The sequence below is a fragment of the Aquarana catesbeiana genome, linkage group LG10 (assembly GCF_042186555.1).
Source record: "Aquarana catesbeiana isolate 2022-GZ linkage group LG10, ASM4218655v1, whole genome shotgun sequence".
Lineage (NCBI taxonomy): Eukaryota > Metazoa > Chordata > Amphibia > Anura > Ranidae > Aquarana > Aquarana catesbeiana.
This window is the reverse complement of record NC_133333.1, coordinates 246,618,538-246,639,743: the sequence shown is the minus strand read 5'-3', so window position 1 is coordinate 246,639,743 and position 21,206 is coordinate 246,618,538. Positions and strand designations below refer to the sequence as shown.

The 21,206-nt window shown below is 35.7% G+C and overlaps 1 protein-coding gene across 1 annotated transcript in view; it reads left to right on the top strand.

Annotated features, from left to right (window-relative positions):
- Positions 1–16,332, top strand: part of LOC141110176 (histone-lysine N-methyltransferase PRDM16-like) — a gene marked incomplete at its 3' end in the record, with an annotated part of 503,012 nt that extends 486,680 nt beyond the window's left edge. Inside the window, 1 exon segment of the mRNA XM_073601385.1 lies at positions 16,230–16,332. Coding sequence (XP_073457486.1) covers positions 16,230–16,332 — 103 coding nt within the window.
- Between the last annotated feature and the right edge of the window lie 4,874 nt (positions 16,333–21,206).

The following is a 21,206-nucleotide window of genomic DNA, read 5'->3' as shown; positions in this document are numbered from 1 at the left end:
GCAATTATGGGACACTATTCCTCCCACTGGTACCAATGATGGAACACTATTCCTCTCACTGATACCAACAATGGGGCATCTACCAATGATGGTCCAATTTTCCTTCAACTAACACCAAGGACAGGGCACAATACCTCCCCCTGAGTCCAAGGATGGAACACTATTCCTCCCCCCCAACACCAACAATGGGGCACTATTCATCCCACTGACACCAACAATGGGGCACAATTTCTCCCACTAACACCAATGATGGGACACTATTCCTCCCGCTGACACCAACAACAAGGCAAAAGTGGCACCAATACAGTGATCAGTGAATAAATACTGTACACTGTACTAATGATAGGGCACTATTCCTCCCACTGACACTAATGATGGGACACTATTCCTCCCACTGACACCAATGATGGGGCACTATTCCTCCCACTGACACCGATGGTGGGACACTATTCCTCCCACTGAAACCGATGATGGGGCACTATTCCTCCCACTGACACCAATGATGGGACACTATTCCTCCCACTGACAGCAATGATGGGACACTATTCCACCCACTGACAGCAATGATGGGACGCTATTCCTCCCACTGACACCAATGATGGGACACTATTCCTTCCACTGAGACCAATGATGGGGCACTATTCCTCCCACTGGCACCAATGATGGGGCACTATTCCTCCCACTGACAGCAATTATGGGACACTATTCCTCCCACTGGTACCAATGATGGAACACTATTCCTCTCACTGATACCAACAATGGGGCATCTACCAATGATGGTCCAATTTTCCTTCAACTAACACCAAGGACAGGGCACAATACCTCCCCCTGAGTCCAAGGATGGAACACTATTCCTCCCCCCCAACACCAACAATGGGGCACTATTCATCCCACTGACACCAACAATGGGGCACAATTTCTCCCACTAACACCAATGATGGGACACTATTCCTCCCGCTGACACCAACAACAAGGCAAAATTCATCCAACTGACACCAATGACAGGGCATAAAACCTCCCACTGACATCAATGATGAGACACTATTCCTCCCACTGACACCAACCATGGGGCACTATTCCTTCCCTAATACCAAAAATGGGGAATTGTTTTCTTCCCACTGATGCAATGACATTTTCTACTGCCACTGACCGCAGTCCGGCCCCACTAAGGCCTGAAGAACAGTAAACTGGCCCTTTGTTTGGAAAGGTTGGAGCCCCTAGTTTTAGATGAAAGCGATAGGGTGAAATGTATCTAATAATTGGGGAGTCCTTCATATGTCATCTATATAACGCTGACGTATTAGACATGCCCCAGGCGTTCTATGACCACATGGTCCAAAACCCATGTGTTATTGTAAAACCCCCAAAAAATGCTGGAATCCTATTTGTCTCACGGTAAGGACACGTTCTGTACTTTAAGTATGAATTTTTAAAGTAAGAATAGTTTTAAAGTTGCTCTCCAACAATCATTCAGATTCTGGAACGCACTATAAAAACAACAGCTGGAGAACAATATTTTAAATCCAGTGACTGTTGGACCACCAAATATTTCTTTCTAAAGACAAATTATAGATGATCACAAGACAAGTTAAAACGAAACAACGAACATTTCTAAATATGAGGTGTCGCCGCTCGGTCATCGCTGAATTCTTTTATGGAATGCTTTGACTCTTCTGTCATTGGACACCAGTTGTGCCATCCTATGACATCTCTTACACTGTATTGTCAAAAGTATTGGGATGCCCGCCTTTACACGCACATGAACTTTAATGGCATCCCATTCTTAGCCCGTAGGGTTTAATGTTGAGTTGGCCCACTCTTTTGCAGCTATAACAGCTTCAACTCTTCTGGGAAGGCCGTCCACAAGGTTTAGGAGAGTGTCTATGGGAATGTTTGACCTTCATGTTGGACGAGAAGGCCTGGCTCGCAGTCTCCGCTCTAATTCATCCCAAAGGTGTTCTATCGGGTTGAGGTCAGGCCAGTCAAGTTCCTCCACCCCAAACTCGCTCATCCATGTCTTTATGGACCTTGCTTTGTGCACTGGTCACATTGGAACAGGAAGGGGTCATCCCCAAACTGTTCCCACAAAGTTGGGAGCATGAAATTGTCCAAAATATCTTGGTATGCTGACGCCTTAAAAGTTCCCCTCACTGGAACTAAGGGGCCAAGCCCAACCCCTGAAAAAATAATCCCACACCATAATCCCCCCTCCACCAAATGATTTGGACCAGTGCACAAAGCAAGGTCCATAAAGACATGGATGAGCGAGTTTGGGGTGGAGGAACTTGACTGGCCAACTCAATATGGAACCCTATGGACTAAGACTGGGATGCCATTAAAGTTCATGTGCGTGTAATGGCAGGCGTCACAATAATTTTGACAAAGTAGTGTATCTTTAAACATATTTTTTTTTTTTTGAGAGTATAAAATAAACCAAAAAAAGTCCAGAAATATACATAATATTGCATCCACCCACCTATAATATTTTTTATCGATGACACATGCACAGTATAAAGCAATATTTTAGAGGGCAAATATGTACTCTGAATACTTGGTTATTAATTTATACACACATGTCCCAACAGTAGGCAAGGAACTATCACAGCTTAAAGCCACACATTGGTCAAAAAGTTCACCTCCCTCTGTAGCTGTAAATAAAAACTCTGTATTATATTATGCCTCACATGACCATCTGAAGAGTTCTTCTCGGTAGCCTTTTTTTTCTTAATCACTTTTTTTTGGGGGGGGGGGCCTTTATTAGTTTCAGCTCCTTTTTTGAAGAGTTTTTCTCAGTAGCATTTTTTTTTTTCCTTTATCATTTTTTTTTATTATTTTATTTTTACATTTTTGGGCTTTATAAGTTTCAGCTCCTGAGATATGACCAAAAACTTGCACACAAAATCAGCTACTTATTTACCCTAAACAGGTGAGCATCAGAGGGTACAATGAAATTACTACAAAAATGCTTCATTATCATTTAAACACAGAAAAAAAATCGGGAGTTATAAATGTTTTATTGATCTTCATAGCACTATAAAGAATAAACAAATAAATAAATAGCACCTGATTAAAAAAAATTGTTTCATTTAAAGTCCCAATTTTTGTCCCTCCCCCCTCTCTTTGATTAATAAATGAGAAAAAAAAAACAGGAGTTATAAATATTTTATTGGTCTTCATAGCACAAAAAAAAATAATAAAAAAAAATCAACTGATTAATAAATGATAAACATTTCAATAAATGTTTTTAAACATATTTGCTTTTTTTTTTTTTTTTTTAATCTCACTTGATATTAGGATTTTTTTTAGAAATAATTTATACCTGTCCCTAATTCTGTATCACTTTTCAGATAAAGGAAGCTATTTTTTTTTTACATTTTAAATCATTGCTTTTTTAAACTTTGGACCCTCCGCACAAATTGAACCTGAAAATCGTCACGTTACCAAAACATAATTTTGATGCCTCCCCATTAATGATACGCTTTGACATAAAATGCTTAAATGTTGTCTGCTCATATATATATATTCATATATATATATATATATATATATATATATATATATATATATATATATATATTATATATATATATATATATATGAATATATTATATATATATATATATATATGAATATATTATATATATATATATATATTTTTATTTATTTATTTTTTTTTTTTTTTAAACCCATCTAGTTTCACGTCTGTGGCTGAACATGAAGCATTTGCACCGGGGTAAAGTTTATTGTCTTATTTAAGTGGTTTGTCACTGCATTAGTAAAACACAGCTAAGCTTCAGCCTGCCTGTACTGGGTTACAAAGCCTTGATTATGGCAAGTGCTTCAGCAAACATATGGGGCATTTCAGACCTAAATAATCAATTAACATTAAGGTCTTTTCTTTTGTTTGTAGAGATGACAGGTGAAACGTGAAATCTATAGATAACACAGTTCCATTTTTCAATCCTTTTATTGTCAGGCCATTGAACAAAGGTAAATTACGCCAATAAAAATCATGCATTTCGCTTCCTTCACTCTTGGCTACCATATCCCAGAAACCATGAAATTATATTAGCCAAAACCTATCTTTTGCCTGTTTAGTCTCTTTTATTTATTTTATTTTTTTTTTTTATTTGCAGATCATTTGACCATGCCTGTGCTTAAATGAACTGTACAAACGTAGATTAGACTTTTACATCTATTAACAATGTGTACATATATTTTGTATAATTGAGTGGAGTCTTTATTTAATAGCCCTTTGGATTGGGATGGCAGACACAAAAGGGTAGTTAATAATTTAGTAAGGTGCATAATGTAATAAAAAAAAAAAAGAAACAGCACGTTTCTTAAAATCTACATTAGTGACACTTGCCATGGTTGTGTCTGATCATATGGGACACAAAATATAAACAATTGAAATAAATAAATAAATAAATAATATAAAACAATATAAAGTATGAAATATAATAATAAAAATAATCATAATAAATTCTATTGCACATGTATATGTACAAATCTATCATAGATAAAATATAATGCTTATTATGTATTTATTATAGCATTCTATTGTCATGTAAATAACATACGAATATTAGTAATATTATTTATTATTATTTTTGTTGATGATGATGATGATGATGATGACAATAATACTTATTTTTTATACAATAAAATGAATACAACTATATCGTCTTTTATTTAAATAATATTGTTGTTGATGATGATGATCATAAAAACAATATTTGTATACAATGAAATGAATACAACCAGATCTTCTTTTTTTATAATATTGTTGTTGATGATGATGATGATAATAATAATAATATTTTTTATAGAATGACATTAATACAACTTTATCTTCTTTTTTTATGTTTGTTTTTTCTTTCTACTTTAAAATTATTTTCAAAACCTGCTTTGAGCATCCTACAAATACATTCTTGCATTCCTAAAATGCCATGGCTTAGTTTTATGGTATTTATAAAAAATGTATGTTCTCTTAAAGGCTCCTAAAAAAAAAAAAAAGACACTTGTGTGAGAAAAGGTGAAAACTATTTCAATAATAATGGGGAGGGGAGGTGGAAGGGGAGGGGGAATGGGGGGTTAAGAAAAATCTATCTATCTATCTATCTATCTATCTATCTATCTATCTATCTATCTATCTATCTATCTATCTATCTATCTATCTATCTATCTATCTATCCATATATGTATGTATATATATATATATATATATACATATATATATATATATATATATATATATATATATATATATATATATATATACATATACACAAATTTGCTCTTTTTAATTTTATGTATTTGTTTATTTTTTATCTATCTATCTATCTATCTATCTATCTATCTATCTATCTATCTATCTATCTCTCTCTCTCTCTCTCTCTCTCTCTCTCTCTCTCTCTCTCTCTCTCTCTCTCTATCTATCTATCTATCTATCTATCTATCTATCTATCTATCTATCTATCTATCTATCTATCTATCTATATATATATATACATACATATACACAAATTTGCTCTTTTTATGTATTTGTTTATTTATTTATTTTTTAGTGCAAACTTGCCCTTTTTAATTTTATTAATTTATTTATTTATTTATTTATTTTTAATCATTTTTTTTTTGTTTTGTTTTAATGTCCCTTTTTATTATAATGTCAAAATACATGTATGCATTTATTTATTTATTTATTTTAATATAAAAGCACTGGTTGGCAGCAGTGTAAATGCTTAGCCCTTTAAACCAACCCCATTCGGTTGCAAAGGAAGGTATAAAAAAAAAAAAAAAATATCAACAGTTTGAAAACTTAAGAGTGTGCAATGTGTGTGTCCGCGAGGAAGAAGAAAAAAAAAAAAAAAGAAAGAAAAAAACTTTCTTTCCTCCCTTGATTTTCAGCTTGTTGTAGCCTCTGATACAGACATAATGTTGGGAGGGTCTCTAGAGAGATGAGATTAGGGGGAGTGTCTGTGGCTGGGATCTCAAACCATTGAGAGAGTCGGATAATCTGTTATGAAACCCCACCTCGGGAGAGATAAAGTGATGATGCAAAAGGCTAGGATAGTCCAGGGACTATCTCCAGGCCTGGCACACACACATATACACACATACGTACACACACACACACACACACACACACACACATACATACGTACACACAAAGTAGACTTTACAACAGTGCCCTTGTGCGTGTGTCACTAATGCATGAAGGATGGTGTTTGCCACTAACACATCAGACACTGGAATAGTAGCAGACTGGAAAGCCACAAATCAGGTCTCTGAACTGGTGCACCTTACACAAAGGAAAAAGGTTAGACGTGTTTTGTGTTTGTTCCGTCACTTTTCCACCTTTTTGTTGCATTTCGTGTCTATTCCTGTTTGCTCGGACTTGGCAAAGTTCTCTCGGTTGCGATGTCTACGGAACGTCCCTCGTGCTTTTTTTTTTTTTTTTTTTTTTTTTTTTTTTTTTTAAAGGTGGGGAGTGGGGGGGGGGTATCTTGTTCTTCTGTAGTGTATGTCTTTTTATTTTATTTTTTTTTTCTTGTATGTCATTTATTTTTTTATTATTTAACAAAATATGAACTTGAATAACTATAGTTCGGACTGAACGTGTGTTAAAGTGAACAGATCAGCAGGTTTTTTTTTTTTTTTTTTTTTTTTTTTAATGTGGGGGAGAGAGGCGATCTGTGGGGAAAGAGCGCCCCCTGCTGGAGGTCGCCTCCGAGAAACCGGTTTTGCATTTGCAGCCTCCTAAGCAATGTGCTTTAAGACAGCTTTGACAATTTCTGTAAATAATATAGATACATATTTACATTGTTTTTTTGATTTTTTTTTGTATGTTTGTTTGGTGGAATTATGACCTTGCAGCGTGTTATTTTTTTTTTAAAGACAGACATTTTAATATGTTATTTAAAAAAAAAATGAAATAAAACAAGACTCGTTAACCCAAGCAAAATTTTGTAGGACAGAACATCAAAGTCACCTTTTAAAAAAATATTTATTTATTTTAATGTGTTACGTTGTTGCAGTGCCCCTAAGGTGTGATAATGGGACATAACTGTAAAAAATGTTTTAATAAACAGTTCAGGCAGAAATATACCTATTGATTTTAGTTTCTAATGGAATTAAAGCTTTATTTTGTAATTTAATAAATTCTATGTTAGTTTTTTTTTTTCTTTTAGTGAAGCTATTTAATACATTTTTTTTCTTTTAGTGAAGCTATTTAATATTTTTTTTTCTTTTAAAGAAGCTATTTAATATATTTTTTTCTTTTAATGAAGCTATTTAATAATCTCTGTTATTTATTTTTCTTTAAATAAGCTATTTCATAAATTCTATGTTTTTTTTTTTCTTTTAATGAAGCTAATTAATAAATCCTTTTTGTTTTTCTTTTTAATGAAGCTATTTAATAATCTCTGTTATTTATTTTTCTTTAATTAAGCTATTTTATAAATTCTATGTTTTTTTTTTAATGAAGCTATTTACTAAATCCTTTTCTTTTCTAATGAAGCTACTTAATAAATTCAATGTTCATTTTTTGTTCTTTTTAATAAATGAAAATTAATCTTATTAAACACGATGGCAAAGACGTCACAATTGTCTACAAGTTAATTCATTTTTAAATCGATTCGTAGGTTTGTTAATGATAGAATAATACAGACATATATAAAACATATCAGGAGGAGCCATATTTTTTTTAAAAATATATAAAACCTAGACATCAGCTATTGCAAGAATTTGTTTGGGAATACCAAACACCTATGAGCTATTGAATTGCAAGGAAGTCTCTTATTTAGAAAACAAGTAGAATTTTAAATGAGCAAGAAGCATTTGCCTAGTGTGTGTTTTAAATATTATCATGTATCAAATATTTTCAGTATTATTATGTATCAAATATTTTCAGTATTATTATGTATCAAATATTTTGCACACATGAAATTGATCATTGCCTGCAAGGATTTTGCTCATCGTTGAATGAGACATGTGATCTGCGTTGGTACGGTTTAATACATTTCGGTAGGAACTCTTCTGGGAATATAACCTTCTGTATCATTGTCAAGCTATATGAGCATGCTTTTCTAAACTGAAAAATAATTTATATAACACATTTTATCTTTGCATTAAATTGTTTTGTGTTCATTATGTTCACCAAAACAGTTTAATATATTTTATTCATTTAAATAATATTAATTTACATTTTATATATAAATAATATCATTAAAATTTCACATTGGGAACACCTGTTTGTAAACACCAACTAAAGCCACCATACCTGTTAGAATTTAGGAGATAACATTTTTAATTGCAGAAGCAGGGTCTTTGAATTAATTGTAGATTTTTTTTTTTTGCTGTGAAATTTAAAATAAATAAATAAATAAATAAATAATAATAAATGTAAGTATTTAAAAAAAAAAAATCTGCTAGGCAGTATCTGTTTTTTTTTTTTTTTTCGACCTCATATTGTGTTTGCTATACAGTGTTGCTTATGTTCATTACACACATCACATTAACAAAGCTTAATTAACAAAGGTTAGTGATCGCAGGAGTGAGTTGCATGGTTCAAGGAATGCTTTTGAAAAAAAGTTTGGCTTTAATTAAAAAAAAAAAAAAAAAAAAAACCTTGAAGGTGGCACTTCTTCTATTATGTGCAGCAGTAAATGGACAGGAGTTACAGGGCAGGAGCAGAAAGAGTTGGAAATGTGTAAGAACAGAGAGGACTCGAGAGCCCATTGTGTGTGTTTTATTTTCGACCCCACTAACTAGCTAACTACCGGTTTATAGGAAAGGTAACGTGTACGAGAGAAAGACCAATCTTGTCGGACAATATCATAATTGTCTCAATGTCAACAATGTCTTTCTCCTTCGTAGAATTATTCTTGACTTTAACTGGGCTTTTTTTTTTTTTAACCTCTTGCGTTATCTTGAACCCTTTTTATTGCACACCAGCAGCAAATTTGCAACATTGTTTTTTTTTTGCAATAAATGTTGTATAACCTTTCTAGAATTACCATGTTACTAAATGTAATTTTTTGTAGACTGTATTGGGGCATAGTTTGACCTTCGTTCTTCCTATGGTCATTACCTAGAGATACAATGTTACTAAATGCATTTTATAGACCGTTTTGGGGCATAGTTTGATTTTTATTCTTGTTCTAAGTTGGTATTTTTTTAGTTTCAAAATGGCCAAAACATGAGTACCCCTTGTGTCTACCGGAGAAGGGTGGGAGCATCATGTACAGGGGGGGAGGGGGAGTTAGTAACCTTACTTTATACAAGACCCCCACCTCCAGTTCCATAAGCTATCAATGTACTTAGGGTTAGAAAAGAGCAGTTTATGTTTGCCCTGCACCCGTACCATAAACCAAATAAGTAAAATACAAGTAGTATTATAGTACTGTATTAAGTGTCATTTGATTCATTACTGTCCTGCAATCTGGTTTAAGTAAACCTTGTATCTAATTATTTCCAGGCATGGTTTTATGGTTTAGGTGTTGTCATAGCAAACTGGATTTGAAAAAGGTATAATATTAGTAGGGTGCCCCACAAATTGAAATAATATTAGTAGGGTGCATGGTGGGGTGACCCAAACAATAATATTGGTAGGGTGCATGGTAGGGTGGCCCAAACAATAATATTGGTACGGTGCATGGTAGGGTGGCCAACAAAAATGATATTAGTAGGGTATATGGTAGGGTGGCCCAGAAAGTAATATTGGTATGGTGCATGGTAGGGTGGCCCAAACAATAATATTGGTACGGTGCATGGTAGGGGGGCCAAAACAAATTATATTAGTAGGGTGTATGGTAGGGTGGCCCAGAAAGTAATATTGGTAGGGTGCAAGGGAAGGGTGGCCCCAAAAAAATAATATTGGTAGGGTGTATGGTAGGGTGGCCCAAAAAATAATATCGGTGGGGCGTATGGTAGGGTGCCTGTTTTGTTTGCATGTGTGTGTGACAAAGTTTTCCACTTTGTTTTTAATTGTTGGTGCTTGAAGGTATTTATTGGCCATTAGGCCTGAAAGGTTTGACAGTTGGTCTATTTTTTTCAATCAAGTGTTTTTTCTACATAAAAAATTCCCTGGTTGGTTCTCCTTATGCAACTGCTGTATGTGGGGTGACCCCGTTTGGTTCCTTTTTAAGGCTGGTTTTTGTCGGATACGGTGGCGCAAAAAAATAATTTTGGTAGGGAGTAGTATGGTAGGGTGGCTCCAAAAAAGGATATTGATAGGGGGGGGGGGTATGGTAGAGTGGCCCCAAAAAAATGATATTGTTAGGGTGATCCAAAAATAATATTGGTAGGGTGTATTGTCCCTACCATACGCCCTATCAATATTATAATATTGGTATAATATAAATATTATTTATATTGGTAGGGTAGCACTTTAAATTAAATAATATTAGTAGGGTGCATGGTAGGGTGACCCAAAAATAATATTGGTAGGGTGTATGGTAGAGTGGCCCAAAAAAAAAATGATATTGTTAGGGTGCATGGTAGGGTGGTCCAAAAATAATATTGGTAGGGTGTATGGTCCCTACCATACACCCTATCAATATTATAATATTAGTAAGGTGGCCCATAAAATGAAATAATATTAGAATACTGCATGGTAGGGTGGCACAAAAAATAATATTGGTAGGATGGGCCAAAAAAATAATATTGGGTAGGTGCATTGTAGGGTGGACCAATTTTTTATTTTTTTTTTTAAACAGTAAGGTGTATGGTAGGGTGGTCCAAAAAAACAAAAAACTGCTGTAAGATCTGTTTTTTTTTTTGTCATACAATATTTTTTATTTATTTTTCTGTTTTTGTTGTTTATGCTTGGACTATCTTTGTACCAATATCAGGCAACTAAAGAAATAACATCATCCCCACTGTCCTTTCAGCTTAGGCACACAGTAGTTGTGATGCCGGACATGTGGCCCATAGAACAGGCTCAGCCTTGGTTAGAATTTCACACCTGGTAGAGATATTATACAGTATTTTCGAGTATTAGGTTGACACAGGCTCGAAACATATGAAATTCCTGGCCTTATGGGGATCTTAATTAACCCTTCACACTGCACGGGTCCTGCTGACAGTTTGCAGTTGTTCCGCCGGATTGTTTTTTTTTTTTTTGTTTGGCTTTATGTGCCGGGAGTGAATGGTCCTAAAAGGTTAACTTGGCAAATGATAGGAGCAGGTGTAAGAGGTGTTAATTACAGCAGTTTATTATTTCGCTAAGACGTAAAATACAGCAAATCCACTCTTGGCAACACCAATAAGTATCCGACTGTATTGAAAAAAAAAATATATCAATGCGTTTGTCACCTTTTTGCCATCAGGTCCGAATCAACAAAAGAAGTAAGAAAATGTTGAAAAGGCGACTAAAAATAATTAAAAAAAAAAAAAAAAATTAAAAAAAAGGAAAAAAGCTAGCAACATTTACAAAAAAAGGATGAAAATAACTGACTTGTAAAAGATTAATTTGTAACATAAAAAAAAAATATTTGTTCAGATTTAAATTTGTTGAAAAAAAGTATTGCTTTTTTTTAATTTAATTTTTTTTTTTTTTGGTTTTATGTACCTGCTATGTAGTAGTAGTTCTTGATTCCTATAATTGCCGGTGTTGTTGCTGCAATTTTAGGTTTTCTAAATAATTTTTTACCTTCCACATTTTCCTCCTGCACCGAAAAAATAAGCGCAAGTGGGAAATACGATATTTAAAAAAAAAAAAAATGACATTTGTAGAACATTTACAAGCCTCATATGGACGTCAGTTTATTTGCTACAGTTGTTAGCCACTGAGCAAATGTATTAAAACCACTAAGGATTCCTTTGGAACACATGTATTCCCACTTAAACCCAAGCTGCAGTGTCGCTTGCGAGATCCAGCCCATTTTTTTTTTTTTTTTTTTTTTTAATGCTATTTTTCTCTCGCCTGCGTTCCTTCAGATGTATTACTGCGCCTGTCACTTTTTTTTTTTTTAAGTACGCTGTAGTTTATTTACAAAAATTACTGAAGTCGTTCATTGACCCTCGGTCGCTTATATGATATTAAAGATCGGCTAGCGCTGTTTTAAGGATCTAGTGGGTGTGCTGCGTGCATTGCTTTTTATGTTAACACTATAACTGGAATATCGCCCAAAGTTAAGCCTTGCCAGAATTCTTTCTCACTACGCACCACTCTGACTTGTATACCCAACCATTAAAAATTTCAACACTCAATTTTAAGCTATACATATTGCTTTAACCCTTGGCGGAAAAGGGGCCGAACATCCAACGAACGATGTCTGTTCTTCCAAAAAAAAAAAAGACTTCTTGCAGTTGCTGTTCGTTGAATTCTGCCAATGGTAACAGGATGAGATTTCATTCTGGAATAAAAGTATAAATGTATTCAATTATATAGAGAAGGTTATTGTATTTACATCCAATACGTAGTTTTTTTTTTTGCAACAATTTTTTAGGTAAGCGTTTCCAATCAGATTTCAGATATATATTCATAACTGTGGTTTACCGCTCGGGTGTAAATTATCTGTTGTCTTATACAGTCCTCAAATATTGAACATGTTTGAAATAAAAAATAAATCAATAAAACATTGATTTGATATGAATTTTTGATGACTCCCCATTGTAAGTGTTGACATAACTTGGTGCAGCTATTCCCATTATTGAGTAGAAACAAAAGAAATCTCTTGAGGGTCACCAAAGATAGAGTAACCAAAACTGTGTAGATGTCCATACCTTCTGACATAGACCCATCACCACGCCTAATTTTTATGTAGATATTTGAGATGAAAATAAAGCAATCAATAAAGCATTGATTTGACATGAATTTTTGATGATTCCTCATTGTAAGTGTTGACATAACTTGGAGCAGCTATTCTCATTATTGAGTAGAAACAAAAGACATCTCTTGAGGGTCACCAAGGATAGAGTAACCAAAACTCTGTAGACACCTTCTAACATAGAGCCCCATGGAAGCCTTCATCACAAAACCTAATTTGTTATGTATATAATTGGAATGAAAATAAAGCAAGCAATACAGCATTGATTTTACATGAATTTTTTGATGGTTCCCTATTGGAAGTGCTGACCTAACTTGGTTCTGCTATACACAATATTGAGTAAAAACAACAGAAATCTCTTGAGGGTCACCAAAGATAGAGTAACCAAAACTGTGTAGATGCCCATACCTTCTGACATAGACCCATCACCACGCCTAATTTGTATGCCTATATTTGAGATGAAAATAAAGCAATCAATAAAGCATTGATTTTACATGAATTTTTTGATGGTTCCCTATCGGAAGTGCTGACCTAACTTGGTTCTGCTATACACAATATTGAGTAAAAACAACAGAAATCTTTTGAGGGGCACCAAAGATAGAGCAACCAAAAATGTGTAGACATCTTATGACATAGAGCCCGCAGAAGTCTTCTTTTCCACTCCTAATTTCTATGCATACATTTGGAATGAAAATTAAGCAATCAATAAAGCTTTGACTCGACATTCATCTTTTTTGATGATTCCCCCCCCCCAAAAAAATGCTGACCCAACTTGGGACCGCTCTTCAGAATATTGAGTAAAAACAAAAGAAATCTCGCCAAGGATAGAATAACCAAAACTGTGTAGATAACTTATGACATAGAGCCTAACCCATCTCCAATCCTAATTTCTATGCATATATTTGGAATGAACAAAAAAAAACTATCAATACAGCACTGATTTGATATAAATTTTTTTGACGATTCCTCATCCTCATTCCTAACGGCAGGCCTAACTTGGTGCTGCACTTCAATATATTGAGAAAAAAACAAAAGAAACTCTTGCGGGTCACCAAAAATAGAGTAACCAAAACTATGTAGATACCCATACCTTCTGACATAGACCCATCACCAATCCTAATGTTTATGTATATTTTTGAAATGAAAATAAAGCAATCAATAAAGCATTGATTTGTTATGAATTTTTGATGATTCCCCATTGTAAGTGTTGACATAACTTGGTGTAGCTATTCGCATTCTTGAGTAGAAATAAAAGAAATCTCTTGAGGGTCACCAAGGATAGAGTAACCAAAACTGTGTAGATGCCCATACCTTCTGACATAGACCTATCACCACTCCTAAATTTTATGTACATTTGAGATGAAAATAGGCACCTTCTGATATAGAGCCTATGGAAGCCTTCATCCCCAAACCTAACTGTTATATATAAATTTGGAATGAAAATAAAAGCATTGATTTTACGTGAATTTTTTGTTGGAAGCGCTAATCTAACTTGGTTCTGCTATACAAAATATTGAGTAAAACAACAGAAATCTTTTTGAGGGGCACCAAAGATAGAGCAACCAAAACTATGTAGACACCTTATGACATAGAGCCAATGGAAGAACCCATCACCAATCCTAATGTTTATGTATTTATTTGGAATGAAAATAAAGCATTGATTTGACATTCATTTTTTGAATGATTCTCCATTATAAGTGCTGACCTAACTTGCTCCTGCTCTTCACAATATTAAGTAAAATCAAAAGAAATCTCTTAAGGGTCACCAAAGACAGAGCAACTAAAACTGTGTAGATACATTACAACATAGAGCCTGTGGAAGTACCCATCACCAATCCTAATTTGTATGCATAATTTTGGAATGAAAATAAAGCAATCAATAAAGCTTTGATTAGACATGATATTTTTGATGATTTCCCATTATAAATGCTGACCCAACTTGGTACTGCTCTTCAGAATATTGAGTAAAAGCAAAATAAATCTCCTAAGGGTCACCAAGGATAGAGTAACCAAAACTGTGTAGATGCCCATACCTTCTGACATAGACCCATCACCACGCCTAATTTTTATGTAGATATTTGAGATGAAAATAAAGCAATCAATAAAGCATTGATTTGACATGAATTTTTGATGATTCCCCATTGTAAGTGTTGACATAACTTGGAGCAGCTATTCTCATTATTGAGTAGAAACAAAAGACATCTCTTGAGGGTCACCAAGGATAGAGTAACCAAAACTCTGTAGACACCTTCTAACATAGAGCCCCATGGAAGCCTTCATCACGAAACCTAATTTGTTATGTATATAATTGGAATGAAAATAAAGCAAGCAATACTGCATTGATTTTACATGAATTTTTTGATGGTTCCCTATTGGAAGTGCTGACCTAACTTGGTTCTGCTATACACAATATTGAGTAAAAACAACAGAAATCTCTTGAGGGTCACCAAAGATAGAGTAACCAAAACTGTGTAGATGCCCATACCTTCTGACATAGACCCATCACCACGCCTAATTTTTATGTAGATATTTGAGATGAAAATAAAGCAATCAATAAAGCATTGATTTGACATGAATTTTTGATGATTCCCCATTGTAAGTGTTGACATAACTTGGAGCAGCTATTCTCATTATTGAGTAGAAACAAAAGACATCTCTTGAGGGTCACCAAGGATAGAGTAACCAAAACTCTGTAGACACCTTCTAACATAGAGCCCCATGGAAGCCTTCATCACGAAACCTAATTTGTTATGTATATAATTGGAATGAAAATAAAGCAAGCAATACTGCATTGATTTTACATGAATTTTTTGATGGTTCCCTATTGGAAGTGCTGACCTAACTTGGTTCTGCTATACACAATATTGAGTAAAAACAACAGAAATCTCTTGAGGGTCACCAAAGATAGAGTAACCAAAACTGTGTAGATGCCCATACCTTCTGACATAGACCCATCACCAATCCTAATGTTTATGTATATATTTGAAATTAAAATAAAGCAATCAATAAAGCATTTGTCTGATATGAATTTCTGATGATTCCCCATTGTAAGTGTTGACATAACTTAGTGTAGCTATTCACATTATTGAGTAGAAACAAAATAAATCTCTTGAGGGTCACCAAGGATAGAGTAACCAAAACTGTGTAGATACCTTATGACATAGAGGCTATGGAAGCACCCATCACCAATCATAATTTTTATGTATATATTTAGAATGTAAATAAAAAAGCAATCAATAAAGCATTGATTTTACATTAACTTTTTGATGATTCCTCATTGGAAGTGCTGACCTAACTTGATCCTGCTATTCACAATATTGAATAAAAACAAAAGAAAACTCTTGAGGGTCATCAAGGATAGAGTAACCAAAACTGTGTAGATACCTTATGACATAGCGCTTATGCAACCCATCACCAAACCTAATTCCTATGTATCTTTTTCTTTTGTTACAGCTTTTTTATAACGTTATCAAAGACATTGAGCCTGGAGAAGAATTGTTGGTTTATATGAAGGAAGGGAATTTTTCCCTTGGAAGCATGCCACCAAATCTAGAGGGTAAGCTTTTTGTTCACAGCCTGGCAATAAAAAAATGACAAGACTTTATATGACCATTTGTATTTATTAACAAAAATACAAGAATGGGACAGGAAACACCAATCCCACGTTCCACCGTTTTACGTGCTTGCTAGCAGTCACCAATTTACCAATATTTACTGATCGCTGACAGTTCTTGTGCCATCAAGAAATATGGCTATCAATTTAAATAGCCAGTTGAAATCCAAAAATAATGTCAGTGCTTATGTTTGAGTTTGTTTTTTTTTTTTATTTTATATACATTTCCTTTGATCCATCAATCTCTGATTATGTGGTCGGCATATGCTTATGAAGTGGTCATCATGAAATATTTTCAGGTTAATCAATTAGTATTGCCAGCACCTGTGCCGCCCTAGGCAAAAGTTCCTTAAGAGTTGTGACTTGCTCTAGACATTTGTAGGCATTTATGGGCTGGTGCTTGGTGTACCATTGATGTTGCTTACTTGCTGTCTTACACGTGTATCTCTATATCAGTCATTCTTATGCTTTTCAATACAGAGGAACTCTTGAAATAATATTCCGATCTTGGGGAACCCCTGCTAAAAAATGACTATATCTACAACTCATGATACATTAGTGTGATGGTCAGTGGGAAGAATGTTCCTTGAACTTGTGGTCATTTGGGAAGAATTACCCTCTTACAGATAGCTCAATAGATCAGTGGTGTCAGTGGGAACTTATTTGAGGGACAGAAATTGCTCAAGGAAACCCTAGCAACCTCTGGAGGAACCCTAGGATTCCATGGAACCCTGGTTGGTAAACCCTGCTCTATATACCGTACAGCAGACTTTCGACCAGGGTTCCTTCAGAGGCTGCTAGAGGTTCCTTGAGCAATGAGCAATTTCTGCTTCTTAGTAACCGCTAGCAACAATGATCTTTTAGCTATCCATAAGGGGGGATTCTTCCAAATGAAATGTAAGGATCGTACCTCCAGTGAAAACTATTGTACTGTGAGTTGATTCTATAGTAATTAGTTGCAGGCGTTCCCGTGGTTCTGGAAAGTTATTTAAATGGGTTTCCTTAATGCTAAAATTGGTTTAGAAAGGCTGCTGTACAGGTTATCATCCCTTTAATGCAAGAGACAGAGGGGCTGATAGACAGTGCACTTTGCAAGTACAGTTGCACTCTCCAATGGCATTTTCTCCAGAACGTAGTAAACGAGGGGAAGCTCTGCTGACTGCCATCATAAAATCGTGTGCAAGCAAAAAGGCTGTTTTTTTTAATTTTCCTTGCATGTGATTGGGTATTCTTTGCAAAGTGAAGCTTCACCTCATTTACTAAGCTCTGGAGCAATTGCATATATAAAGCGCAAGTGCACAGCCTATTTGCCTTTAATAAATCAACCCCTTCATAGTCGCTGTTTACAGTTTTGCCCCTAACGATGAAGGCCAGACATTGATGCTGATTTATTGTTGAGAATCTTCCAGACGTTGATGATGATTTAGAGTTGAGACTATGTTGTGTGAATATTCACTTTAATTATCCAATCACATGAAAAGCAAATTCCTGTTCACTTTGAATACTCAATCATGTGCAGATCAAATACATGAGCGGGAATGAGCTTTTCACGTGATTGGATAATTGAGGTGAATATTCACACAATGCTTTTGAATGAAGATTCTCAACTTCTTTCATGAACCATCCACAGTATCTAAACAGTCTTTCAAATAACCCAAAAGATGTATTCCCCAAAAAGCAGTGTTACGAGAAATGGCTTATTTTCACCGCCGGTGTGTTATTTTTATCAATTATTCTGACATGAATTGTGGAATGAGATTTTCCAATTTTTTCCCTTCCATATGTCGCAAGTTGTATAAATGTTGTCTATCTTCTTGAGAATTTGGGTTTGAACGCCCCTTGTGTATTTCCTACACTGCTTTATTTGTAGGGTGTTGTTGTTTGATATTCATCAGAAACATTGGATTTAGAATGATGGAAGTAAGATATATTACGGCTCTTATTTTTCGTGTGCTGAAGACTTTACTCAAGCCCGGTGTCTTCCCTAAGTGCTTCATGTGTAGGGAAATTTATTCAAGTCTTAATGGCCACCCTGCCCAGTGCTGCCGCTGACAAATTCTGCATGCTGGTTCTGAATACATGTCAGAGGGTGACACTGGTCAAAGAGACCAGCGTGTACTCGCTTTTCATTCCCACCTCATTAAGAAACACTTGGCAATCGTATTTGTTACCTCAATCTTCCTGTTGGTAAGCTGAGATGTTCCTTTGGAACACACCCCTGCAGACTTGCCAGGCCAGAGGTTCTGTGGAGCCGGGGTTTTTTGTTGTTTTTATGATTACCAACCCTTAATGGATTGCCCAGTATGTCCCCGTATGCTATGGAAGGGATTGCCCAGTATGTTCCCATATCCCATAGAGAGGATTGCCCAGTTTTTCCCATATTCCATGGTACATTTTTATTTTATTTTATTTTACCTACCATGAATAAAACAAACATAAACCAGTTTTCTAAAGGGGATCATCCTCTATTATTTAACATGATTTTTTTTACATACATATATATATATATATATATATACACTATATTACCAAAAGTATTGGGACGCCTGCCTTTACACGCACATGAACTTTAATGGCATCCCAGTCTTAGTCCGTAGGGTTCAATATTGAGTTGGCCCACCCTTTGCAGCTATAACAGCTTCAACTCTTCTGGAAGGCTGTCCACAAGGTTTAGGAGTGTGTCTATGGGAATGTTTGACCATTCTTCCAGAAGAGCATTTGTGAGGTCTGATGTTGGAGAAAAGGCCAGGCTCGCAGTCTTGGACACCTGCCTTCACACACACACATGAACTTTAATGGCATCCCAGTCTTAGTTCAATATTGAGTTTGCCCAGCCTTTGCAGCTATAAGGGCTAGTTCAGACTTGCTTCAAAACAAGGCTTCGGACACGCTTTGTTAAAGCTCCCTGAACGCCAATCAAAGCCCCTGTCACTAAATAAAATGGTTAGCTTACAGTCCTGTTTACACCTTGCTTTTGCTTGGTGCTTTGGTGGGGCTTCGATGAGGATTTGGTGGAGCTTCAGTGAGCCTTTGGTGGGGCTTCCATGAGGCTTTGGTGAGGCTTCGTGGGGCTTCGATGAGGCTTCGGTTTGGCTTCAGTGGGGCTTCAAGCGAGCTTGGCCATAGACTTCTATGGAGGCTTTGAAGACGCTTTGGAGCACCACTAAAGCGACATGGGGTATAATTTTTGAAGCGAAGCAAAGCAAAGCAAAAGCAAGGTGTAAAAAGGACTGTTACCTAATAATTTTATTTAGTGACTGGAGCTTTGACTAGCATTCAGATAGTTTTAACAAAACGTGTGCAAAGCCTTGTTTTGAAGTGTAAACTAGCCCTTAATGTGTGTTGAAGCAAGTGTAAATGAGCCCTAACAGCTTCAACTCTTCTGGGAAGGCCGTCCACAAGGTTTAGGAGTGTGTCTATGGGAATGTTTGACCATTCTTCCAGAAGCGCATTTGTGAGGTCAGGCACTGATGTTGGATGAGAAGGCCTGGCTCGCAGTCTCCGCTCTAATTCATCCCAAAGGTGTTCTATGGGGTGAGGTCATGACTCTGTGCAGGCCAGTCAAGTTCCTCCACCCCAAACTTGCTCATCCATGTCTTTATGGACCTTGCTTTGCGTGCTGGTCCAAGACACCTTTGGGATGAATTAGAGCGGAGACTGCGAGCCAGGCCTTTTCTCCAACATCAGCGCCTGACCTCACAAATGCCCTTCTGGAAGAATGGTCAAACATTCCCATAGACACACTCCTAAACCTTGTGGACGGCCTTCCCAGAAGAGTTGAAGCTGTTATAGCTGCAAAGGTTGGGCCAACTCAATATTGAACCCTACGGACTAAGACTGGGATGCCACTAAAGTTCAGAGAGAGAGAGAGAATAAGAGAGAGAGAGAATAAGAGAGAGAGAGAATAAGAGAGAGAGAGAGAAGAGAGAGAGAGAGAGAGAGAGAGAATAAGAGAGAGAGAGAGAGAGAGAGAGAGAGAGAGAATGAGAGAGAGAGAGAGAGAGAGAGAATGAGAGAGAGAGAGAGAGAGAGAGAGAGAGAGAGAATAAGAGAGAGAGAATAAGAGAGAGAGAGAAAGAGAGAGAGAGAGAGAGAATAAGAGAGAGAGAGAGAGAGAGAATAAGAGAGAGAATGAGAGAGAGAGAGAGAGAGAGTAGTTTCATCAATGGTCTAGAAAAGTCCAAGAGTCAGGAATTTTTGTAAAATGTATTAATTGATTTATTCTAGAGACTCCAGACCCAAGAGACGAGTCTTTTTTTTTTGGGTGGGGGGCAATAGGGGTATTGTCCCCATATCCCCTTCACCAATCAAAATCATCATCATCTCATTATCAAAAGTACCAGAAGATGTAAATAGCTTGGTTTTTCCATTACATATGGAGAGCAAGGAATGGGATAGCTGGAAAAAAATCATGAAGATTTCATATTTATTCAAATAACATTGGCAAAATCACAAATACATGCACTCTGCAACCAGGGAAAGTTCGGCTGTTGTGTTTGTGCAATTCAAACTTGTATTGGAGATCCAGCTTCTGAAGTATAAAAATAAGTCAAGTAGTCGGGTTACATTGAGGTATACAATATATATCACACACATAGGTTGGACTTGATGGACTTGTGTCTTTTTTTGGACCTCACCTACTATGCAACTATGTAATATTCTGAGGCATGTACGGACACAACTGGCCAGCAACCAAAGAGTCCTCAGAATATGTGGTAGTAGTTGTGTCAATAATGGCAAAAAAATGAATTCCCATGCAGATCTAGATTTTTTTTAAACCAAGTGACGTGTTAAACATTGATTTTTTTTTTTGTTTT